Here is a 26582-nt window from a genome sequence, read left to right on the forward strand (position 1 = left end):
GAAATTCATTCCTCAATTTTGTACGAACCCTGTTTAGGTAATTTGAAAACAAGCCTAAGCGTCTTTTAAAGGCCTAGGTTTTTTCTGCCTGTCCCCCTTTAAATTAACTTAGTGGAGCACAAATACCCTGGTGGTAGGCCAACCGCTGAACATGTTGGCCTAATTTAAAGGGGGACTGGCAGAAGAAAACCTAGGCCTTTTAATTAAAAGGTCAGGGAAATTTAAAAAAGTAGTGTTATTCAAATTTAATGAAGGTTATATTTTACTTGGTAATAGGTTTTTTTATTGAAATATATAATGACGAGTCACCTTTATACTAAAAAATTTACTTATGATAAAATTAAAATATACTGATAAGAATTGTCTAATTTTGACAAAAAACTGGGAAGAAAAGAAATATATTATTCCATTATCTTATATTTTTAGCAAAAAGTTCTAAAAAGATTACATAGATTGTAAAATAAAGTGCAGAAAACTTGGTTTTCAGTTTATATTTTGATTTAGATATATAAGAATGCCTAAATTTTTAAAGAGCTTAGGCTTGATCCAGCCCCGTATATTTCTATATTTTAATGCTAAAAAAATTTTCCAAGAAATCCTGTATTTAATCCTATCATTTCAAAAGATTCTTATCATTATAATTCCTTATATTTTTAAGCAAATTTCTCATAATAAGATTGAATTCTCTTCAACGTTAAGGGATAAAAATCTGTCTGACTTGGAAATGAAAGTATAAAATAAATGAAACCAGCCGACTTGGTTTGGGCACTTTGGTTAAAGAACCGCTCAGCTCACGCTATTTTTTGAGCAAAATTGCGTTTCTCTCTCAGCTCACAAATGAGCTGGATTTTTTTGAGCGGGGAAATTTAACTCTTTCGCTCGTTATTGAGCGGAAAAGTTTAGCGCCTCTCGCTATTTTTCGAGTGGGGAAATTTTCTCTCTCCTCTTTTCGCTCATTTTTAAACGGGGGAAATTTTTGTTAATTTTTAAGCCGGGGGAAATTTTCACTAGTTTTTAAGCCGGGGCAAATTTTCACTAGTCTTTAAGCCGGGCCAAGTTTTCACTAGTTTTTAAGCCGGGGCAAGTTTTCACTAGTTTTTAAGCCGGGGCAAGTTTTCACTAGTTTTTAAGCCGGGGCTAGTTTTCACTAGTTTTTAAGCCGGGGCAAGTTTTCACTAGTTTTTAAGCCGGGGCAAGTTTTCACTAAGTTTTTAAGCCGGGGCAAGTTTTCACTAAGTTTTTAAGCCGGGGCAAGTTTTCACTAAGTTTTTAAGCCGGGGCAAGTTTTCACTAAGTTTTTAAGCCGGGGCAAGTTTTCACTAAGTTTTTAAGCCGGGGCAAGTTTTCACTAAGTTTTTAAGCCGGGGCAAGTTTTCACTAAGTTTTTAAGCCGGGGCAAGTTTTCACTAAGTTTTTAAGCCGGGGCAAGTTTTCACTAAGTTTTTAAGCCGGGGCAAGTTTTCACTAAGTTTTTAAGCCGGGGCAAGTTTTCACTAAGTTTTTAAGCCGGGGCAAGTTTTCACTAAGTTTTTAAGCCGGGGCAAGTTTTCACTAAGTTTTTAAGCCGGGGCAAGTTTTCACTAAGTTTTTAAGCCGGGGCAAGTTTTCACTAAGTTTTTAAGCCGGGCCAAATTTTCGCTAGTCTTTAAGCCGGGCCAAGTTTTCGCTAGTTTTTAAGCCGGGGCAAGTTTTCGCTAGTTTTTAAGCCGGGGCAAGTTTTCGCTAGTTTTTAAGCCGGGGCAAGTTTTCGCTAGTTTTTAAGCCGGGGCAAGTTTTCGCTAGTTTTTAAGCCGGGGCAAGTTTTCGCTAGTTTTTAAGCCGGGGCAAGTTTTCGCTAGTTTTTAAGCCGGGGCAAGTTTTCGCTAGTTTTTAAGCCGGGGCAAGTTTTCGCTAGTTTTTAAGCCGGGGCAAGTTTTCACTAGTTTTTAAGCCGGGGCAAGTTTTCACTAAGTTTTTAAGCCGGGGCAAGTTTTCACTAAGTTTTTAAGCCGGGGCAAGTTTTCACTAAGTTTTTAAGCCGGGGCAAGTTTTCACTAAGTTTTTAAGCCGGGGCAAGTTTTCACTAAGTTTTTAAGCCGGGGCAAGTTTTCACTAAGTTTTTAAGCCGGGGCAAGTTTTCACTAAGTTTTTAAGCCGGGGCAAGTTTTCACTAAGTTTTTAAGCCGGGGCAAGTTTTCACTAAGTTTTTAAGCCGGGGCAAGTTTTCACTAAGTTTTTAAGCCGGGGCAAGTTTTCGCTAGTTTTTAAGCCGGGGCAAGTTTTCGCTAGTTTTTAAGCCGGGGCAAGTTTTCGCTAGTTTTTAAGCCGGGGCAAGTTTTCGCTGGTTTTTAAGCCGGGGCAAGTTTTCGCTGGTTTTTAAGCCGGGGCAAGTTTTCGCTGGTTTTTAAGCCGGGGCAAGTTTTCGCTAGTTTTTAAGCCGGGGCAAGTTTTCGCTAGTTTTTAAGCCGGGGCAAGTTTTCGCTAGTTTTTAAGCCGGGGCAAGTTTTCGCTAGTTTTTAAGCCGGGGCAAGTTTTCGCTAGTTTTTAAGCCGGGGCAAGTTTTCGCTAGTTTTTAAGCCGGGGCAAGTTTTCGCTAGTTTTTAAGCCGGGGCAAGTTTTCGCTGGTTTTTAAGCCGGGGCAAGTTTTCGCTGGTTTTTAAGCCGGGGCAAGTTTTCGCTGGTTTTTAAGCCGGGGCAAGTTTTCGCTGGTTTTTAAGCCGGGGCAAGTTTTCGCTGGTTTTTAAGCCGGGGCAAGTTTTCGCTAGTTTTTAAGCCGGGGCAAGTTTTCGCTGGTTTTTAAGCCGGGGCAAGTTTTCGCTAGTTTTTAAGCCGGGGCAAGTTTTCGCTAGTTTTTAAGCCGGGGCAAGTTTTCGCTAGTTTTTAAGCCGGGGCAAGTTTTCGCTAGTTTTTAAGCCGGGGCAAGTTTTCGCTAGTTTTTAAGCCGGGGCAAGTTTTCGCTGGTTTTTAAGCCGGGGCAAGTTTTCGCTGGTTTTTAAGCCGGGGCAAGTTTTCGCTGGTTTTTAAGCCGGGGCAAGTTTTCGCTGGTTTTTAAGCCGGGGCAAGTTTTCGCTAGTTTTTAAGCCGGGGCAAGTTTTCGCTAGTTTTTAAGCCGGGGCAAGTTTTCGCTAGTTTTTAAGCCGGGGCAAGTTTTCGCTAGTTTTTAAGCCGGGGCAAGTTTTCGCTAGTTTTTAAGCCGGGGCAAGTTTTCGCTAGTTTTTAAGCCGGGGCAAGTTTTCGCTAGTTTTTAAGCCGGGGCAAGTTTTCGCTAGTTTTTAAGCTTGCTCATTTTTAAACGTCGAAGATTTTCGTTTATCTCTATTCCGTTTTGCACTTTTATAAAAATACATTTTACCGCTCAATTTCTTCCAAAACGAGAGTAGCGTGGCCATCACTACAGCCAAGTCTATTTCTATACAGCCGATGAAGAATGCTTAAGTATTTATGAGCAAAATCAGCCGTACCGATATAAGAAGTGAGCTATCAACTCCCATTACTTTGATATTTCTCTCTGCCTCCCCCCCCCCTGGTCGCTCTCCCCAATGAACGAAAGCGTGGGGGGCAGCGCGTTTCTTCCCCCTAATTGATCTCGATATAAAAGGATATGTAAAAAATGTACTACACCACCATTCTTGGGGATTATTTCCACGACTATATTTAGAGAGCGCACTTTGCTGCAAATTACTTCGGCCGTTCGGCGTTGGGGGTCGCTTCAATCGCGTATTTCCCCATTAAATATGGCTCCGTTGCACGGCACACAAGCGCCTGACGTAAGGAGGAAAAAACACGAAAGCTTTGCCCAATTGTTCCGTGGCATCTCTTCCTATTCTTCGAATGGCGATTCGATCACCCGCAAACTGTACCGCCTTAGCGGCTTCCCCGCGACCCGCTAGGTGACGTTCGGCCGGGAAATCTCATTGATTATACATTTGGGTAATATTTTCGATGGAGCGACAATTCGGTGCCATATTTTATTCAGTTTTATACCCCTACGTCTTCTCGCTCTCTATTGTCCTCTTTTTGGGGGCTTAAAGGGACTCTAACACAATGTCTACGCGGTCCCTCCTTATGACGTCACTAAATGCTTTCGGTCTCGTTCCTTTACACGTACTTCGTTCCAATTTCACATCTTGAAATCTATTCTTTTGATTTTGTTCCCTTTCGTTCAATTTTAAGTAGGCGTCGTTTTGTCATAAGTATATAATATATTTCCTGATAAGTGTACCTTCCAAAATTGGAAAAAGATATTTTTTCCAGCGTGTAATTTTAGTGTTGTAAGTCGGAAAATGACAGAGCCCTTTTTTTCTGAAAATTTTTCATTTTTCTGAAAAAAATATAACTTTTCATTCCATGATTAGTCTAATATATTGTTTGCAAATTGAAATAAAGCGGAATTTTCGCCTCATTTTTTCGAATCTAAAAGTAAAACTAAACCTCTAGACTAGTTTAAACTGATTAACAATGTTACACTATTAATGTATTGTAGTATGTTTACTGTTTTTAGACGTTTTATATCGATAAAAAGTTAAATTACATAATTTTTTCGGAAAATTAACAACACTATAATTTATGCATTATGAGAAGATTGGTTCCATCTTTAAGAGGTACTTCTAGTCCTTCGTACACTTAACACTTTAGAAAGTTTTAACTTTTATATTTGCACACGCCATTTTGGTTTATTGTATTCGGTATATAGCGTCAGACATTTTAATAATAACAACAATAATTATAATTTGGCAAGCTGATATCCAAGTCATAAGGCAGCAAATTGATTACCGTGGCAAGTTTTCATGGTTAAGGGAAACCGAAGAATTCGAGGAAAAAGCCCTTTAACCAGAGGAGCACTTGTCACTGAAGGCAGGACTGGCTCCCAATTTTCACCCAGCAGTGTTGCCACAGTAGCTGCGAAAAGTCGGGGGAATTTTTAAATGGGGGCCGAAAGTCGGGAATTTTTAAATGGGGGCCGAAAGTCGGGAATTTTTAAATGGGGGCCGAAAGTCGGGAATTTTTAAATGGGGGCCGAAAGTCGGGAATTTTTAAATGGGGGCCGAAAGTCGGGAATTTTTAAATGGGGGCCGAAAGTCGGGAATTTTTAAATGGGGGCCGAAAGTCGGGAATTTTTAAACGGGGGCCGAAAGTCGGGAATTTTTAAACGGGGGCCGAAAGTCGGGAATTTTTAAACGGGGGCCGAAAGTCGGGAATTTTTAAACGGGGGCCGAAAGTCGGGAATTTTTAAACGGGGGCCGAAAGTCGGGAATTTTTAAACGGGGGCCGAAAGTCGGGAATTTTTAAACGGGGGCCGAAAGTCGGGAATTTTTAAACGGGGGCCGAAAGTCGGGAATTTTTAAACGGGGGCCGAAAGTCGGGAATTTTTAAATGGGGGCCGAAAGTCGGGAATTTTTAAATGGGGGCCGAAAGTCGGGAATTTTTAAATGGGGGCCGAAAGTCGGGAATTTTTAAATGGGGGCCGAAAGTCGGGAATTTTTAAATGGGGGCCGAAAGTCGGGGGAATTTTAATTTAAGTTACAAAGAGAAAAATGTCTACTAAAATATAGCTTCAAAATTACAAAATTTTGCAAAAACAAAAGTCAGGGGAAATCTCTGAAAAGGGTAAGGGTCCTGGAAAGGTCTACCAATTTCAATCTGCAAAACTGACAACCCTGCTAAGTAGTACCACAAGATAGGATCGACCATGGCTCCCCATGACGCGAGGGCACCCCTCTCCGCCAACTGAATTAGTATTTTCCAAATTAATTATATCCTAGTCCAAAGCGATTAAATCCTGTGTAAATTTTAATCTCCCGACTGGCTTGTCCCATCACTCGCGACCGCAATAAAGCGTCACTTCTACTTTAATCCGTCGGTGGCTTGAAAAAGCGGCTAGTCGTCCCTTTTTCGTGGTATACTTAATTCATTAAGATCTTGTCTGTCTGGGAATGAAACCAGGGGGTAGCGGATACAACCAATCGCCGTTCGAGTTGTAATACCGCCCGAGGGAGGCTGCCCCTTCGTAGCGGGCTTCTCTTTTTTGGGGGGGATGGTGCTAAGTCATGTCTATTTCACGGTCCACTTTCCCCATTATCTTGACTAATAAGTACGGTCAACTTAGGAGGCTTCCTTTTGTTGACACTAGGGTGCGCTGACAGAGTACACATACGTCCCTTTTCCGACTTGTCACCCGGCACTTACGTCGAAGTCTACCATGGCGGTACGAGTCTGCGTTGTCTGCGGCGGGTCTCGTTTTTTCCCGCGAAGATCTCGTGTAGGTTTTCTCCGTTTTGTCCACTTGGTCGTATTGGCATCCTGTCGGTCTGGCTGCTATTTTGTCTTGTCTCAAAGTTTTGTTAGCCCCGTACCTGGTGTCCGTTAAGTACTTAAGTTAGTCTTTTGTCTACTTTTTGATCGAACCCGCTTTATATTGTCAGCTGCTTTTGGCTAAATAGGCCTGTAATTATTCGCGAAGTTTAGAAAGTCTTTTTAATTTAATTATTCGCGAAGTTTGAAAATATCGATTTTGTTTTAGTTGTTCAATAATCAAATTTACCCATTAATGCATACGTGGTGCTTCATATTCATTTTTGTTTGAGACGAAAAGTTGAACCTAATTTCGACCTTTAAATGGTGAAGAAAATTACTCGTAATTATTATAAAAATAATTAAACCCAGTATTACAAATCAATTGACATTTATAAAAGGGCAAGACCACTTTTTATTTTATAAAATCAACTATTGACATTTAAAGGTATAATTTTTTTTAATATTTAAATTTTCATTCAACCGAAAGGAAGGATATGATAATTAAGATTTTAATTATTGTTAATCTTCTTTTTTAAAAACTGAGTTTCCGACCCGTATTGATCAACAATATTTTGTAAAATATTTTGACTCGCTTAAATAAGTCTAAATGTTAAGTTCATACTAAAACATTTTTAGAGGTTTTACCAGGGATTATAAATTAGAATGGTTCACCAGCTCCATCGAATAATTGGTAGTTTATAGCATTGAGTTGGGAATATTAATCTAGAGATCCAATCAAAACGTCGGATTTCAGTATTTCGCGAAACAAGTTTTTTAAAAATAAGAATACTGCCGGCTGCTCCCAAATGACGAGAAAACTTTATCATTCTACCCGTGGCGCCGTCTATCTCTCAATGGTTCGTTCAAATAAGACGCGTTTTCCGGCAAAAAGATTTATTTTTCAAAAATAATGGATGGCGCCACGGGTCATATGATAACGTTTTCTCGTCATTTTAGAGGAGACGACACATTCGTAATTTTCAAAAACTTGGTTTCACGGGGAGCAGATTTGATTGGATCTCTAGATTAATATTCCCAACTCGATGGTTTATAGTAGCGACCAGAAGGCGCTGGCATCGGTAACCATCAAAATATTTTATTTATTCTATTCTATTTTTTTCCATTCTATAAACCATGGTTTTACTGAAGTCTTGTCATCCCCCTCATAATTAATTGCTTCGACCAACTCTAATTTTCTTACCAGTTTTTAAACAAACTAATATTATTATTATTTTTAGCTCAGTCGGTATCGCTTAGCAGATTCTCCAGTTAACTTTATTTTAAACAATTATAGTTTAATTAACGTGGTTTTATTTAAAAAAAATTGCTTATTTCATAAATGTTACGATATATTTTCGAGTAGTCCGACATTCGTGAAAATCCCGTACACTCTAGAGAAAAAAAGAATTTACAATTCTTGAAATCAACTTGAAATTCCCGAAATATGGGCGAAAATCGATTCCGAAATCTATAAATCAGTCTAAAAAAACCCACGAAAATCCACATGAAAATTGCACCCTGAAATCTCAAATCAGTTTCTGATTTCTGAAAGTCGGGGAAAATCTTTTAAAATTGTTAGGGAAACTGGGAATAATCCGGGTATTTGATTCTGAAAATTATGGCAACCCTGTGTTTAAAAATTTTGTTAAAAGTAGAAATTTTCCTTGTCTTATGTTTAAAATATTTAGGAATTTAGAGAAAAATATAAGTAATAAAAATGTGTATTTTTCCTCTGTGCAGATCAAAGTGGCTGTTGCGGTCAGCGCCCTCTGTCGTCGAAGCTGGTGGATGCGGTCATCGTCGGGAGGTCTCTCTCCGCGATGAAAAAGCGTCAGAAGCGCAGGCTCGGGATGGCCGCTCTACTGCTGACCGTGCTGGCTTCGGCCATGGTCTGCTCGTCGCTCTTGACCGCTGCCCACGCCGTCGCTGTCCCTCCCAGTGGTCAAACGCACCACCACAATGTCACTTCGAGCGGCAACTACGTCAGCTTCGAGGACCCCAAGACGGAGAGGTTCATACACATGGCCGTGCAGGATTACACGGGAAAGGTATTTCCCTTCGATCTCGCCGACGCCCGTTGGTCAGTGGGTTAAAAGAACGCCGCTTTATCGTTCGCAGGTGTACATCGGGGCGGTAAATAAGATTTATCAGCTGACGCCTTTCCTCAAGTTGGAGTCGGTGGCCGAAATGGGTCCCCGGCCCGACAACAGTCGGTGTCCGGTCAGCGGCGTCTGTCCAGACGAAACCAAGAAACCGACTGACTACTACAATAAAGCCTTGGTCATCGACTACCCCAAGAGTAGGCTCATTACTTGCGGGAGTCTCTTCCAGGTAAAATACGGACCCAAAAAATTACATACCTTCTTGATACGCTATAATCTATGAGCCACAAACACAAGGAGAACGCGGCTAGCCTTTAAGTCAACGCAGTGTTGTGTACAAATTTCATTGGACGAGCCTTGACGCAGAACGTTTTATGGAAAGGGGGAAGACAATTTCCGAAATAACTCCTTTCCGACCCCCTTCTGACGGAAGCAGGCGCCAATGAAAACTGTACACAAGAAAATGCACGACTTTTGACGGGTCGCGTTACACTTGTGTGGGGTGCTGTGTTTGTTGCGCCTAGCTATAAGAGTTGTTCATTTATTTCCAAAACATTTTCCGCAAATCGGAAAAATAAAAAATTGGAACGCAAATTACTTTTTAAGGGTTTTTAATGTTTTTATCTTTTTATCGATATAAAAAGTCTAAAAACAGTAATCATACTACAAAACATTAATAGTGTGACATTGTTAATCAGTTTAAACTAGTCTAGAAGTTTAATTTTACTTTTAGATTTAAAAAAATGAGGCGAAAATGCCGCTTTATTTAAATTTGCAAACAATATATTAGACTAATCATGGAATGAAAACATTTTCCGGAAATTTTTCCGACTTACAACTCTATAGCCATGTTCACACTAGACACTTTGGAACCGTTTTTAAACGGTTTCGAAAGCTAAAATTGAACATTTTCAGTGTCAACTGTATTAACAGCCATATGATAAATACATTCTACAGCAAAATTTTACAATTTGTACTTTGGAAACCATTTTAAAACGGTTCCAAAGTGTCTAGTGTGAACGCGGCTAATGGTATAATAACGCACATTCTTGATACGGTATAATAACATTTTTGCCTGTTTTTTTTTGAAAAAGTGCACGTTTAAATTAGATTTAGTTAAGTATAATCAGGAATCCATACTTCTACTTGGAATGCTTATCGCGGCAGATATTCGTCTCGATGGTTCTGACGTCACTATGTTAACTTAACAAACAACAACGTGAGAGGGGAGCGCGCGAAGAGGAAATTTTTTATATCGTAGGCGGGGCCAAACCCGTCAGAGTGATCTTGCCATACGCGATATGGCAGGATAAGCATTCAGAGTACAGCTATGGATAACTGATAAAATTAGTAACTTAATCAGAAGTAAATGCACCGAAGTTATCAGACTGCTCTACTCCCCATGTTGGAGAAGTTTTCCTTATGAAGTTACATTTTGACCTCGAATTTGAAATTTTGCGCGTTCCTAGGCCGAAAAAAAAACCTTTTTTGTTTTTATGAAACCATTTTTTATTCATAGAAATAGCTATACCCCCAATTCCCAAGTTAAATTTATCGTGTCAAACGACGGTGATGGAAATTAGCTTTTATTCGAATCGATTTTCTCATCATTTTCATTAGGAAAACGCCCTCCCATTCTGAGCGCTATTTCTATAACTTCCGGTTCATTTACTTCCGACTTAATTTAAACTAAGCCGAAATTGAAAGGTTAATGCGTGGTGTCTACCGCGCGTAGGGAGTGTGCACGGTGCACGACATGGAGAACGTGACGAAGCACGAAGAGCCAGTGGCCGAATCGGTGGTGGCCAACAACGCCACGGCGTCGACGGTGGTGTTCGTGGCTCCCGGTCCGCAGAAACTGACCCGCGAACACGTGCTCTACGTCGGGGTGACTTACACGGGCAACGGGCCCTACCGCTCGGACGTGCCGGCCATCAGCAGCCGCAAACTGGACACGCCGAACCTGTTCTCGATCGCGGCGGTCGGCGTGACCACGGGCACCAAGGTCATGGTCAACAGCATGTCGCGAGAGGTGTACCCCATCAACTACGTCTTCGGCTTCAGCTCCAAAGGGTTTTCGTACTTCGTGACGGTCCAGAAGAAGGACACGGAGCCGCCCAAGCCCTTCATCTCCAAGCTAGTGCGGATTTGCCAGAACGACGAACACTACCACTCATACACGGAAGTGCCGCTCGTCTGCAAGTCCCCCGACGGCATCGACTACAACCTGGCGCAGGCCGCCTTCGTGGGCCACCCCGGCTCCGAACTGGCCGTCTCCTTGGGCATCACGGCCCAGGACGAAGTGTTGTTTCTCGTCTTCGCCAAATCCAAGGACGAAAGCGACGTCTACAATAAACCCAGTCAGAACTCGGCCCTGTGCGTCTACGCCTTGTCGGCCGTGCACCGCAAATTCACGCAAAACATTCAGCATTGTTACAACGGAAACGGACAGCGAGGCCTCGACTTTATCAATCCTAGTCAAATGTGCATGATGACGGTAAGTTCACTTTTCATTCTTTTTTCTCTCTACGATAGTTATTTTTGCTTTCACGATACTGAATTAAAGCTAGTTTCGGGTAGAGGTCGGCGTTCGATTAACTTTTATCCATGAATAAAATAACTTCGGCTATATTTAAATAATATTTATTTAAATAACCAATATTTGAATAATAATTGTAAAATGTTTAAATAATCGAAAGTGGATAAGCCTATTATTAAAATAAATACCATTTTAATTCAAATAAATGCTTGGTTGCGTAAAAAACATAATTAAATAAGTGAAAATTATATTCTTTTTACCAACTTTTGTTAAATCTTAAATTTTGTGGATAATGAATTAACAATTCAGAGTACTAGTTTCGGGTATTCGGGGGCTTAGACGAGAGTGTTTTATTGGTGGGGGAAACTGCCCTCCATGGCTGCTATGAACCTGCAGGTTCCCCGAATTCATTTTACCACCCATTTCATGGAAAAGTCTGGGAATTTAATATTGGGCCGAAAAAGTTAGGGAAAGGTCTGGGAATTTTAATGTGTTAAACGTCTGGGAAAAGTCAGGGAATTTTAAGAATTTGTAAAAATTCAGAGAATTCAGTTTAATCTTGACAATTTTTTTATGTAATTTTAATATAGATCTATGGCAAATTTTGTTATTATTTAGATCCTGGAAAGGTTTTCTTAACGTTAAAATTACTTTTGTACTGAAATATGGGTTTATGAATTTATTTAATTTAATGTGAAAGTTAAAATCGGTCTAATTTTGGTCTTAAAATGGTCAGGGGAAACTTGGAATTCGAATCTGAGAATATTGTGGCAACCCGGTATTTGTTTATTGGTGTCCTAAAATCACGTATAGTAAATATTTTATGGCTATAAAATTAACGTTTGCTCGATGAATTAGTATTGAAATCCGCACATGCCGAAAATTTGACGTGGGTCTAAAAATACTAATTGCCCGGTTATCATCATAATAATATAGTATAATTTAACAAAATTGAAAATAATTCATTTGTGATATTTAAAGATGGCTGAAGTTAAAAGGTAAAAGAGCTAATATGAATATCCATATTTTATTCAAGAGTTAAGAAAAAAACTGCCATTGAAAAAAATAGTTATTTAATAAACTCATATGAAACAATATGGTTAATTTCCCCTTATTGGGTATTGCCCATCGGAAACTTTACACGAGGCTTCCAAATGAAAATGAGGTTCCAGATATTGGTGACATTATCACAACCGATACTTAAAATGTCATACGCAGCTGTGTGATACATAATGGATCTTTTATGCATTACAGCGATACGGAACGCTTGAGTTTAAGAAAGTTGTTTTGCAAAAGGTCAATGTGCATCTAGTTGCAAATGGGGATATCCTTCAAAGTCAGTGCTAAGTCTAGACGTTACAAATTACCAGTCTCCTTCTTAACTTCTTAGTGCTCTGTAGCGCCATCTTTTATCCAGAAATAATCCTAGAGCTCTGTTTCTAAATTCCGAAGTAGAGCCCTTTTAAAATAAAGCAATGTTGTAAATATAGTATTACAACAACCAATGAAACATCGTTATAAAAATCAGCTAGGCCTTAGTCATCTTGCGACTATTAAAGCCATTAATTCGGGTGGCCGGATTACAACGCGTAGGAGGGTGGTGGCAAGCCCTGCATGCCACACGAACCAACAGCTCCCTACACTAACTATTCACGGTAAAGTTATTACCGTTAACGGAAAGGGGAAAATTATAAAGAATTTTAGAAATATTAGAAAACCAAATTATCTTTAATAGCGATGAATTTTCACTTCATAAATACTTGAAACCAATGTTTTCCTGTAATTTTAATGACATTAATTCTATAATTGTCAAAAACATTTTAATTAAATTACTAAATATTTCCTATTTTTCTTATAAGATTTTTTTGAGGTTTGCATGGTCACCCAGCAATAGACGGTAAAATAAATGTGGGTGGAATTTGAAACCGTCATTGCCACTTAAAAACTGGACACTAGCCAGGGAGGGAACACCGGATTGGTTGGTATTGGAGCATGCGCAGAGGCCAATTTTTAACTCGCCGAGTAACAAATATCTAAATCGTGATTCTTCGAAGAGCACGTGGCACCATCTAACTAAACTGACCGTTATATTTCGGGAATAAAAGCTAGACAAAATGGTTGTTTAACTGTAAATTTACCTATAACTTGAATTCTTTAAATTAAAATACAAATTATTAACTTAGATCAATCGTAATGACGTGAAAAACGGTTGAAATGATTTCAGTGACAATTAAAGTCGCGAAGCGGGGAGGCTGGCAGCCATGCTGTCACGAAACGTTTCCCCTTTTTTCGTACCCTCAAATTCAAAAACCCTTCAGAGGCTGGGAAGCCGTTGGAATTTATTTTACCGTCTATAGTTGTATGAACCCCGAAGCTATGCCATATTAGAAAATAATAGATTTATATTAGATAATGTAATCGCATTAAATTGCTATAATCTGATTAAAAAGCTTTTTAAGAAAATTCGTGTCTCTCAACCTTTGATCAGCGGGGGAGGGTGCGTTATTAGTTTTTCTCGTTAAAGTTCGGATGGTCCTGATGGGACGCCTCCAAACCCGGATCGGGACCAAGAGGGGAAGGCCTCCTTTTAGCCAATTGATTATACCAGGGCCACTAAACTCGATATTGATTGGCGGGGGGGGGGGGTATCCTTGATCCAATTATTGGAGCAAATATCCCCGTTGCAAAGCCCGCGTCCTTTTCCACCAAGATAGCTCCCTCGACAACTTTACTTTACGCTTAAATCAAAGCCCTTTCTAGCGGTAAAGTCTGAACTCGTTTTAGATAGAGTACGTCACCACCTTTAAGACTAGGAACTTTTGAGTGTTGTAGAATTTAAGTCTGTTTTTGGCAACTTTCCAATAGAGACGAGTATCCCTCCGAAATTCCGAAGCGTACATCGGCAAATATTGTTATCACCCCCCTGTCCTGGCCAAGATAAAACACCCCCTTGTCCTGGTTCGAAATGTTTACCGTAAGTTAATAACACTTGTTTACCAATAACTCGATTAAATTTTGGGGTTCAACATTGCCCATCTCTCCTCTCTTCTCCTCTCGTGTTGTTCTTCAAGGACGAACGGATTAGCCAATAAAGAGTATTGTCGTGACGTCATCATCTCTGCGGTTGAAGGCTAGTGTCATCGCCTTTTCTTCCATAATGCCTAGCCTTAAAGTCTTGGCTGCCATCTTGTTTACATTTTACGTGAATACCATATCATTCCTATGAAATCCTATATTTTCAAAATTAGTAGCAGGGCCCCAGAGGTCCTTCAATTTATATAAAATGCTATATTTAATGCTATATTTTTAGCGAAATCATCAAATTCCTATAAAATCCTATACTTTTGATATTTTGCCCATTTCAAATCCCGCCACACAGTTAAATTGCTAGATTTAGCTATACAAAGTCATTCTAGGCAATAACTTTTGTTATTGTTAACCAGGCTAGCTTCTAGTATATTTTGTAGTATTATATATTTTTGAATATAATCTTATTTTTCCTTTAAAAAATTTAAGATTTGAGTGGGTGCCTTGTTGTAGGATAAATTTCCCACGGCTAAAACTTAAAATATTTAAATGTGCCAAAAACCAAAATACATTCTTGCTAAAAGTTTAAATCGATGGGTCTGACATTCTTTAAAACTCCCATACACTATAAGATAAAATTAATTTAGCAATCTTGAAATAAACTAGAAAATCGTGAAATCGGGACGAAAATCAGTTTCAAAATCTCAATTTCAAATTCTCAAAATCCACTAGAAAATCCTGAAATCGAGATGAAAATCAGTTTCAAAAACTCAGTCTAAAAAAAACCAGAAATTAACAAGAAAATTGTGCTCTGATTTGTGAAATCATGTTGAGATTTAAAATCTCGTACTCAAAATTTGCAAGTGTCGGACATCTCGCCTGAGATTTTTGGAGTAATAACGAACGGTGTTAGGGGGTCTACGTTTTGAAACCAATATCGGAGCTTCGTTAAGTTAGCTAAAAATGAAAAAAAAAATCCCGAGAAGTGTTATTGGGCCAGAATCTATTCTCGTAATTTGGGTCACGGGCTGTTTTCCCAATACAATCTCTTTTGTCTTCACTTAGTAATCAGAAGCAAACCACAGAGACCGGTGAAGTCAGCGTTTAGTTTAACCGTCGCGCAATTTCAAGACGGGAGCTATCCGTGGTTATTTAAAAACGCAATTCGCTCTTTCGAGAAATGGCGATATATTTAACCCTGGTTTCAGTGTTACTAAGAATGAATAGGCCTTTTCATAAAATATTTCTGCGTGCTTTCACTGTTTTTCTACGTCACACACCACCAATCTCTAATTGATACACTACTGTGGCTGTCAATGAAATGCTAAGCCTTAGTTCACAAGGTGTTAAACATCATCGAAACCGTGCAAAATTTTTCGTTATTTTAAATATTTAAGCACTCTCCTTTTATGACTAGTTAAGTAAAAGAAATACTTTTATACTTCAAACATTTGATATAACAAATTTATTAATATCACTTGGATTAATTTTAATCCGCCGTGTTTTATGAATTCTTCAACTCGGTAGCAGACGACATAACGAGCTCAAGAGTCCAGCGAGGGTAAAAACAAGGAGTAATATATACCGTTGATCTAAATAATCCTTGCAAAAACAGTTTTCCTTCCCTCTCTTACCGTCACGAACATTAGTACAAATTTGTTTACTATTTTTTTAAATTTAGTTTGTTGTATATTTTTTACCATTTTGAATAGGATAAATTTTATTATCCACTATTTAACACATGGTCCAGTAAACTCCATATTTCCCAGGTCGAATTTTTCACTATTTTAAATCTAAAAGCTGCCTGGATATTTTCAACCTAAAACAGGATTGCCACACGTCAGAATTTAAATGGGCCTAAAAGGTCTGGGAATTATTAAATTTTATCTTGACACTTTTTGAAGGTGATTTTACTCTAGATCTATGACAAATTATGTGGTTTCCATTTATTTCCTTGAAAGTATGGTTAATATTTTCAATATTGCAATAATCTTTTTTCTGAAATATAAGTTCATTTAAATTTAACTTCTGTTAAAAGTAAAATATAAAAATAAAAATTTTGGCCTTAAAGTCAGGGAAAATCTCTTAAAATGGTTAGGGAAAACAGGGAATTTTAATCTCAAATTTTGTGGCTACCCTGTAAAAGCTGCCTGGATCCACCTATAAAGCTACCTGGATTTTTATTTCAGTTGTACAATTTTTCTCGCAATCGTAAAAGTAAAATATTTTCCAGTCAAACTATTCACTGCCAAGTGCGAGTGACATTCGATAAAATTATATTATATTTAGTTCTTCATTGTTCGTTTTTCCCTGGAGAAAAACCTGAGATTTTTCACCCCGTTCGCTGCTTCGGCGTCCGGTGAAAATCGTGCTGGAATTTCCATTTTGGCCATTTTGTTTAATGAGCCAAAAAACACGATCGCGCGCTGTTTTTGATTTTCCCAAAAATCACGCCGCTAATTTAGCTTTCCCATCTCAAACTCCGCGACGAGGCTCGCTTCACAAAACATCCAAACGGAAGAAATGTTTCGCGCAATTATTTCCACCTCGGAACAAAATTCCTTTATTTGGGCCATTTCTATATTTTGATGAAAACAGAGCCTCCGATTTCTTGTATTTTATGATTGATCACGATCTTATTTTACTTCTGATTGATCGATTGGGGTTTTTTTTTTTATAAAATTAAAAAAACATTTATTATACTTTCGACCTAATAGGAACTAAATACAGTAATTCACAAATGTATTACAGGGAAACAAGCATTAGAAGCTAATGCTTTTATTTATTACCAGGTGGCGACAATTCAAGCTTTTTGGCGGGTTTCTATTCTACGCAGGGTTGCCATATTACTTGGAAATGCCAGGGAATTTAACAAATTAGTCTTAAAATCAGGGAAATATCAGGAAATTTAAATTCGGTTACAAATAGCAGGGTTGCCACACGCCAGGGAAAGTCGGGGAATTTTAAAATGGGCTTAGAAAGTCTGGTAATTTTAGGAATTTCGTAAAAAGTCTGGTAATTTTAGGTATTTAGTAAAAAGTCTGGTAATTTTAGGAATTTCGTAAAAAGTCTGGTAATTTTAGGTATTTAGTAAAAAGTCTGGTAATTTTAGGTATTTCGTAAAAAGTCTGGTAATTTTAGGTATTTCGTAAAAAGTCTGGTTATTTTAGGTATTTCGTAAAAAGTCTGGTTATTTTAGGTATTTCGTAAAAAGTCTGGTTATTTTAGGTATTTCGTAAAAAGTCTGGTTATTTTAGGTATTTCGTAAAAAGTCTGGTTATTTTAGGAATTTCGTAAAAAGTCTGGTAATTTTAGGAATTTCGTAAAAAGTCTGGTAATTTTAGGAATTTCGTAAAAAGTCTGGTAATTTTAGGAATTTGTAAAACGTCGGGGAATTACATTTTATCATGACGCTTTTTGAAGGTAATTTCGATCTACGAAAAATTCTGTTATTTAGTTCATTGCAACTTTAAAAAAATTATAGAAACTTACAAAAACTTTTGTACTGATTTGAAATTTAACTCTGATAAAAGTCAAAAATAAAGTTATAAATGGTCTAATTTTGAATTTAAAAAATAAATGTCTTAAAATGTTCAGGAAATTTGAATTTTAAAATATTGTGTCAGCCCTGAATGGGAAGCCTTAACTAAAATGCGGGTTAGAAAACGCAAAATTTTAGCACAAAATAGATCATGTAAAAACTACGTAGCTTCGGTGTCACGCGTGGCGATGGAAACACTCGATGGTTAATCGTTCCAATTTGCAAAATTTGATTAATAGTGTGTCGTTCGAGAGCTCATTTAGCGCTCTATGAAATATCTCTATTTCCTGGGTTGCAGTTTTTTATATTTCTTGGATCGTTACTGTTTGAATTAGCGATTCGACCCACGTACGATCCCTTAGAATGTCGTTATCGTAGAGAGCGAGCGATTGTGTATTTGGTCGATGGCCTCTCAGCACCAGTTTGAATATAGTTCTCGTATTGAAATGGGGCAACTGGGTTGACCTCGCTCGTAGAAGTGTCGAAGAGGCGACCGCTATTAGTCTATTAATTTTCTCCCGTTCTCTTTAATTGAAGGTGGTAAAAACAGCGTCACTCGGAAAGGATAATTAATGAGCTCGAACGATATGTCATTTATCGCATTTTTGTCTTTAATGGCGCGAATGGAAATAACTCTTCATTCGTATCTGTACGGACTAGACACGCCATCTATGTACGGAAATGGGCGACGTATTTTTTTTTAAATCTTTGTTGTTAGCGTTATACCTTGATTGTATTTACTGGTACAAATTCACGTTACATGAATTGGGTCTAATGTTGTGCCTTGGGTATTAGACTAGCTGATTATTTGTCGCCTATGTGGTCGCTGACAAATAAATTGACTGTTTCGCGGGGACTTTAGCGTAAAATTTTTACTCGGGGGTAAGAAAAACCCCTTTGATCAACAACAAAGGTAGGGCACTGGTATAATTAGAGGAAACTAATACCAATCAAACGACGTATCAATTAAATTTTTATCGAGTGCCATTGATGAGTAATCGATTTTTCTAGCGCCGAAGTGTATTTACCACCACAAACAACGATAACGCCAAGAGTGAAAATAAAAGCCTCAACCCTTCTCAGTTTCGCGGTGTTCGTAATTAGGCTAAAAGTTGGTTAGCCCCATATTTCGGTGAAAATCAACGTAGTTTCGTCCGCTCCCTGAACGTACCACGTACGTCAATCTCATTTTCAAGGGGCAAATTTATTTTTTAATTTTCCACTAACACCATCGCCACCGAAGCTGCCGCGTAACCCGAGAAGATTTTGATTAATGGTAATTTTTTATTTACCTATTTTTTTTGGCGTGTGAAGTTTTACCGTGGGCAACGTTTTTAGTTATTTTTCTTTTTGAAGGAAGCATGGTCGCTTACCGTATGGTGGCTTCCACACTTTTTTTTAATTCGATGAGGCCTTAACTTTATGCAAATTTAAAAAAAAAGTCAGGTTTGCTTTTTTGGCTTTCTAGTTTCTGCAAATATGACGTTAAATGTTTTGCCGCAATTTTTTATCGGTTTTTGGGTAGGTTTTTTTAATAAATAGTTTGTCTGACATGATGAACATTTTAAAGGGGGCTGCCACCGGTCAGTTAATTTTAAAAATTATGGTAAATAGTAATTATTAACCAGGGAATTTAAGGATTTAAAAAAACCGTAGGATTTGGGAGAAAACGCTGGGGGGGGGGGATTTGGGATAAAAAGTGTGGGAAATTTGGGGATTTGGGATAAAAATTGTGGGAAATTTGGGGATTTGGGATAAAAATTGTGGGAAATTTTTGGGGATTTGAGATAAAAAGTCGCGGAAAATTAGGGGATTTGAGGGAAAAAGTCGCGGAAAATTAGGGGATTTGAGGGAAAAAGTCGTGGAAAATTAGGGGATTTGAGGGAAAAAGTCGTGGAAAATTAGGGGATTTGAGATAAAAAGTCGTGGAAAATTAGGGGATTTGAGATAAAAAGTCGTGGAAAATTAGGGGATTTGAGGGAAAAAGTCGTGGAAAATTAGGGGATTTGAGGGAAAAAGTCGTGGAAAATTAGGGGATTTGAGATAAAAAGTCGGGGAAAATTAGGGGATTTGAGATAAAAAGTCGTGGAAAATTAGGGGATTTGAGATAAAAAGTCGTGGAAAATTAGGGGATTTGAGGGAAAAAGTCGTGGAAAATTAGGGGATTTGAGATAAAAAGTCGGGGAAAATTAGGGGATTTGAGATAAAAAAGTCGGGGAAAATTAGGGGATTTGAGATAAAAAAGTCGGGGAAAATTAGGGGATTTGAGATAAAAAGTCGGGGAAAATTAGGGGATTTGAGATAAAAAGTCGGGGAAAATTAGGGGATTTGAGATAAAAAGTCGGGGAAAATTAGGGGATTTGAGATAAAAAGTCGGGGAAAATTAGGGGATTTGAGATAAAAAGTCGGGGAAAATTAGGGGATTTGAGATAAAAAGTCGTGGAAAATTAGGGGATTTGAGATAAAAAGTCGTGGAAAATTAGGGGATTTGAGGGAAAAAGTCGTGGAAAATTAGGGGATTTGAGGGAAAAAGTCGTGGAAAATTAGGGGATTTGAGGGAAAAAGTCGTGGAAAATTAGGGGATTTGAGGGAAAAAGTCGTGGAAAATTAGGGGATTTGAGATAAAAAGTCGGGGAAAATTAGGGGATTTGAGATAAAAAAGTCGGGGAAAATTAGGGGATTTGAGATAAAAAAGTCGGGGAAAATTAGGGGATTTGAGATAAAAAAGTCGGGGAAAATTAGGGGATTTGAGATAAAAAAGTCGGGGAAAATTAGGGGATTTGAGATAAAAAGTCGGGGAAAATTAGGGGATTTGAGGGAAAAAGTCGGGGAAAATTAGGGGATTTGAGGGAAAAAGTCGGGGAAAATTAGGGGATTTGAGGGAAAAAGTCGTGGAAATTGTACAAGGTAATTTCACTTTAGTTCTGTGATAAATTGAATATTGTGTTCCTTAAAAATACTGGTTAATTGTAAACTTTTGTTGCAATAAAAATAAATTTTAATCCGAAAATATAATGTCAATCCTGTTTTTTAATGATTTTCCATTAGTTTTGGAAATGATTTCGAACTCTTTGTAATATCTCTCGCGGCTATCAAACTGCTCTTGCAATATTAAGCTTGATCTCGCGTTCCCTTTTTAACCTTCCAGAAACGTCCTGATGGTAACCAGGTGGCCTCCGTACCCGCTGTGTTTTTATAAAGCCCTATAAATAGCTACCTCCAGTTTTTGGCCACACGTTCTTTTCATTTCGTCAGGCGTAGAAAAAAAGACGATTCTGAAACTGCAGATTTGGGCCCTCGGTAACACGGTCCATTCACGACTTTATCAACTTCATGTTGTCGTCCCCTATTAATATCGCTTTGCTCGATCCACCATAGTGCCAAAGATATCTCGAATACACTAAATATGTACTAAATGTACCTTGAATTCCTGAAAAAGTCGGGGAATTTAAAAATGAGTCTATAATACTCTAAAATCAGTTAGTTTTAATAATATATAAGAATGTCAGTTTGCAAATTGATCCTAAAAATTGGCAATTTTTTTATAAAGAAAACCGGAAATAGATAACCTGGAAAATGGTTGCAAATAATAAATCTTTAAAATATAGTTTAAAAATGGTCAAAATTATTTTTTTAATTATTAATTGAATCGCCTATGTCAGGAATCCATACCTTGGAATGCTTATCGCGGCAGATTTTCGTCTCGATGTGGCTGACGGTTTTTTTGACGTCACTATGTGAAGTTAACCAACAACAACGTGAGAGGGGAGCGCGCGCAAAGGTAATTTTTTTCTCTCGTAGGCGTGGCCAAAGCCGTCAGAGTGATCTTACCATACGCGATACGCCAGGATAAGCATTCCAAGTAGAGGTATGGATTCCTGCCTAGGTATATATTAAAATATACAAAATAATATTTGTAGCAATGCTAATTCAAAGCAAACCCAAAATACAAGTAGTAATAATAACTTAAATTTTATTTCACATTTCCAGTGAACGCGAATAATCAATTTCCCAATAAAAATTAAATATAAATAGATTTTATGAATAAACCGGGTTGCCACGGTACCTGGAAAACCTGGAAAAGTTAGGGAATTTGAATATGGGTATACAAATCAGGGAAATGTCAAGGAATTTAATTTCGTTACAAATACGAAACTTTTACTAAAATATAGGTTAAAAAATTCAAAATCTTTGCACAAAATAAGTCAGGGAAAACCTAGAGGTCGGCGTTCGATTAACTTTTATCCATGGATAAAATAAGTTCGGCGATATTTAAATATTTATTTAAATAACCAATATTTGAATAATAATTGTAAAATGTTTAAATAATCGAAAGTGGATAAGCCTATTATTTAAACAAAACAAACCATTAATTAAATAAATACCATTTTAATTCAAATAAATTCTTGGTTGCGTAAAAAAACATAATTAAGTTAAAATTATATTCTTTTTACCAACTTTTGTTAAATAAATCGGAAATTTTGTGGATAATGAATAAACAATTCCGAGCACTAGGAAAACCTGGAAAAATCAGGGAATTTGATTGTGAAAAAACTGTGGCAACCGTGATAAATCCTTGGACTAACCAAACCAGTTGTCTTATATCGGAATCTGCAACGACACTTCTATAACATCTTCCTAAATATTTGTAAATATGAAGCTCATTCTCGCCCGCTCAATGGGCCTGTGAGATTCTGACAACATTAAATCAGTCAATCCAGACTTCCTCCTAAAAAAACCTTTCACTTTTGATTAGTAATCGGTGGTTGAAGACTTGTTAAGTGTAGCAATTACATCGCCTATGACTCGTTCCTCTTCGTGAAATGTAAGCTAAGAAGAGAGTCGCGGAGTAAGACACCGCAGGCCGGAAGGGGAGAGGCTCGTTCGAGGTGAGGGGCCCTACGTTTTGTGGCGGATTGGGACGCCTCTGACGAATATACCAAATGTCGCTTCGTCTTCAAAACATTTCAATCTCGGCGGTCCGTGATGGTACACGCTCGTTCAATGCGTATCACTTCGCTCTTCTGTAGTGTATTCAGGAAGAAGATAAATATAGGCTTTGGTTTACATTCGGATGCCTTTACCGGTTTTTGGGGGGCTGGGTTGTTTCTGGGGCTGTCTTGGGCCCCTCGCAACTTCTTTTTCCACTTCTCCCCTCCACTATTCATACATTGAAACAGGCCCGTACACAGACGCCAAAACTCAGGGGCACTAAAATTCTTTTTGGGGGTGCTGCCTTGAGTCAATTTTATCTCCCCACCTATGAAATTAGTAAATATATCAACATTTGGGTTGTGTTATTTTTTAAACTATAAATTTCGATTTCTTTGAAAACATAATATTTTATTAAAAATATTTAAATACAAAAATGTAACAGTTATATCAGTTTTTTATTATAAATATTTTAGATCATATCTTTCGGTAATTGAGCAATCGATTTCTTTTGGGTCGGTCGGATTGGGGATGCTCAAGTACTCATTTGGGGGCGCTGAGCATCCCCTGGCACCCCCCATGTACGGGCCTGCATTGAAACCCCCAAAATACTAAAAACATGGTGTAGAAACGAAATTTTACAGAGACTAAACATGGTTTAGGGAACTAAATTTACAAAGGCTAAACATAATTTAGTTAAATGTTTAACCAAAATTAAAAATACTCGACAGGGCTCCCACAAGTCAGGGGAAAATCATGGAATTTAAAAATGGATCTAAAAAGTCAGGGAAATGTCCAGGGAATTTTAAGAATCTGTATTAAGTCGATGATTTCAATTTTATCTTGACACTTTTTGAAGGTAATTTTACTCTAGATCTATGACAAATTCTATGATTATCATTTATTTCCTTGAAAGTTTGGCTAATTTTTTCAACATTGCAATAACCTTTTTACTGAAATATAAGTTCATTAAAATTTTTTAACTCTTTTGGCCTGAAAAAGTCGGGGAAAATCTCTTAAAATGGTCAGGGAATTTTAAACTGAAGATTTTGTAGCAACCCCTGCTCCATCTTATTAGGCAACTAAATTTTCAAATAAAATTCTTGCATGATATAGAAAAGTAAATTTTCAAATAAAATTCTTGCATGATATAGAAAAGTAAATTTTCAAATAAAATTCTTGCATGATATAGAAAAGTAAATTTTCAAATAAAATTCTTGCATGATATAGAAAAGTAAATTTTCAAATAAAATTCTTGCATGATATAGAAAAGTAAATTTTCAAATAAAATTCTTGCATGATATAGAAAAGTAAATTTTCAAATAAAATTCTTGCATGATATAGAAAAGTAAATTTTCAAATAAAATTCTTGCATGATATAGAAAAGTAAATTTTCAAATAAAATTCTTGCATAATATAGAAAAGTAAATTTTCAAATAAAATTCTTGCATGATATAGAAAAGTAAATTTTCAAATAAAATTCTTGCATGATATAGAAAAGTAAATTTTCAAATAAAATATTCCATTTACAAAGGCTAAACATGGTTTAGTTTACTGTTTAACCAAAATTCCAAAGACTTCACCTGATTTAGGAAAGTAAAGTTTCCAATAAAATATTCCACATAATTTTGGAAACTAAATTCTCTAAAAAAAAACCTTGCGTGATTTCGAGGGGTCCGACATTAACAAAATCCCGTACAATTTGTCTAAAATCGCAAAATCTTTCAACTCTCTCTCTATGGTAAATTAACATTCAAATCCCAAAATATCTTCAAAAATAATGATAAAATCGCCAAAATCTCTACGAAATCCCGAAATCCCGTACAAAATAATGGCAAGTGTCCGACCCATCGCGTGATTTAGTAAATTTTTCGTAGTCCTATTTGCAAGATAGAACAGGGTTGCCACACGTCAGGGAAATCAGGGAAAAGTCACCGAATTTAAAAATGGGCCTAAAAAGTCAGGGAAATGTCAGGGAATTTTAAGAATTGGTAAAAATTCAGGGAAAAGTCAGGGAATTCAATTTTATCTTGGCACTTGTTGAAGGTAATTCAACTCTAGATCTATGACAAATTCTATGATTATCATTTATTTCCTTGAATGTTTTGCAAAATTTTTCAACATTGAAATAACCTTTTTACTAAAATATAAGTTCATCTTAATTTATTAACTTCTGATAAAAGTAAAATATAAAAGAAAAATTTTGGCCTTAATAAGTCAGGGAAAATCTGTTAAAATGGTCAGGGAAAACAGGGAATAGTCAGGGAATTTGAATCTGAAAATTTGGTGGCAACCCTGTAGAAAATATTCTTAATATAAATCAACCAATAAAAACTATAAAGTGTTCGATGAATGAGTCCCAATTATTCGTTTTCCACGCAACAAGACGAGAAAGAATTGTGAATCAGGTTCACGAAGAAATATAAAAATATATCTTTGAACGGGTAGTGAGAAGGAGGCTTGTTGGAAACGCAGCTGTCCCAGTTTTTGACAACGCAGTTCGCATTGAGAAAAGAAATGATGAAAATATCCGCGTGTCAAATTCGGTGACACAAAGGGAAGCCCTATTTTCCCATACAAGGTGGTCTGCCCCCTTTATGCCCCGACTCTAACGAAATCCGAAGGGTACCAAACCGCTGCCTCCCTGCTTTTAGATTTCCACAACGCGATACGAAAACGACCAGATATAATACGAATATTTCACCTTTCAATCGTATTCAGCAAAGCCTCAATGCCAACTTCAAAATGCTGGCCTGACACTATACCAAGTTAGTTTGACGAAACGTCAGCGAAACGTTGTTGGTTGCCTTCAGAATTTCTCGCTTTGAAACGCCGAATGCTTAACCTCTCCATTCAAAATCGCGAAACCTAGTCCCGAAAGAAAGGGTTTTTAAGGTGGATGATAATGGAAAGGTTAAGCATACCCTTGGAATACGTGTAGCGTAAACTTTTACAGTAGATTTATTCTGTACAATCTTGCGCGGTTTTAATCTTATTCGCGACCGAAACGAGTCTAGGTGTAACGGCGCTAGCTTCTTCGTGGTAGCGCCCGGGGTTGGACATAAGGATATATTTAGTAGTTAAGTCCTATCTCAATTTATTTTAGTAGTCACTGACTAGGGGGGTATAAAAACCAGTCAGAATTAAAATAGGAGTTTATTATCACTTAAGTTACATGATAGAAATAAAATGGAATTGGTGAAAGAATTTATGCTACGCCATATTTATGGATATTTAAGTTAATTTTTTACTAGTCAAATTGACTAGTGAGCCCCCAGATTTCGATTGATTTTAGTAGTTAGAGCATTTATTTTATTAGTCAAATGCCGTGACTAGTGCCTTATGTCCAACCCAGGTAGCGCCTACGATCTAGCGTCTGCTACAGACACATTAAAAAGTCATAAGAACGTTTTTTTCTTAAATAAACTTATCGAAATAAAAGCAAACGATGCAAAAATTATATTAAAATGCAAGTATCATTATTTATAAAGTCAAATTTACGAATAACGTTGGCAGGGTTGCCACACGTCAGGGAAAAGTCGGGGAATTTATAAATGGGCCTAAAAAGTTAAAAGAATTTAAAGAATTTGTTAAACGTCAGATAATTAATTTTTTTCTTGACCCTTTTTGAAAGTAATTTTAATGATTATCATTTATTTAATTGAAAGTTTGGCTAAGTCAGGGAAAATCTCTTTGAATAGTCATGGAAAACAGGGAATTTGAAAATATGGTGGCAACCTTGGTGAGGAAACTAATAGCTTCTGCTTTAGCCGTTACCTATCTAAGTTTCAATGGCGAACCAAAGGGGGCGTAGCGATAGTTTTCGGTCGTGGATAGGGTTTCCGATAGTGGAGATTATTAAAAACTAAAAACATGGCAGGTCATTCAATTTTGGTTACAAATACAAAACGTTTCGAAAAATATCGGTTAAAAATTTACAAATTTTGGCTTATAATAAGTCGGGGAATAAATTATGATTAATATTATCTGGAAAGTCAATAGAATTTGAATACGAAATATCTGTGGCAACCCTGTTATTTTAACACTAGTAATACTAATTTCACGGATAAAAGCACTTTTCTCTAGTGCCAAAATTAGTTTTGATAATTAAACATTAAAAATGTATTTAATTAAAACGTATTTAAACTAATGAACTTTAAAATTTAAG

At 37.3% G+C, this 26582-nt stretch overlaps 1 protein-coding gene across 4 annotated transcripts in view; it reads left to right on the forward strand.

Annotated features, from left to right (window-relative positions):
- The window catches only part of LOC149969081 (plexin-A2-like), a 114161-nt gene that overhangs the window by 30487 nt on the left and 57092 nt on the right, over positions 1 to 26582 (forward strand). For all 4 annotated transcript variants that reach the window (XM_090155246.1, XM_090155223.1, XM_090155238.1 and 1 more), the window contains exons 2-4: positions 8014 to 8321; positions 8392 to 8604; positions 10111 to 10872. In XM_090155246.1, the coding sequence (XP_090011372.1) occupies positions 8094 to 8321; positions 8392 to 8604; positions 10111 to 10872 (1203 nt within the window). In that variant the 5' untranslated portion in view covers positions 8014 to 8093. The remainder of the gene's footprint in view (positions 1 to 8013; positions 8322 to 8391; positions 8605 to 10110; positions 10873 to 26582) is intronic.

This window comes from Leiobunum rupestre, chromosome 1, assembly GCF_980474605.1.
Source record: "Leiobunum rupestre chromosome 1, qqLeiRupe1.1.hap1, whole genome shotgun sequence".
NCBI lineage: Eukaryota > Metazoa > Arthropoda > Arachnida > Opiliones > Sclerosomatidae > Leiobunum > Leiobunum rupestre.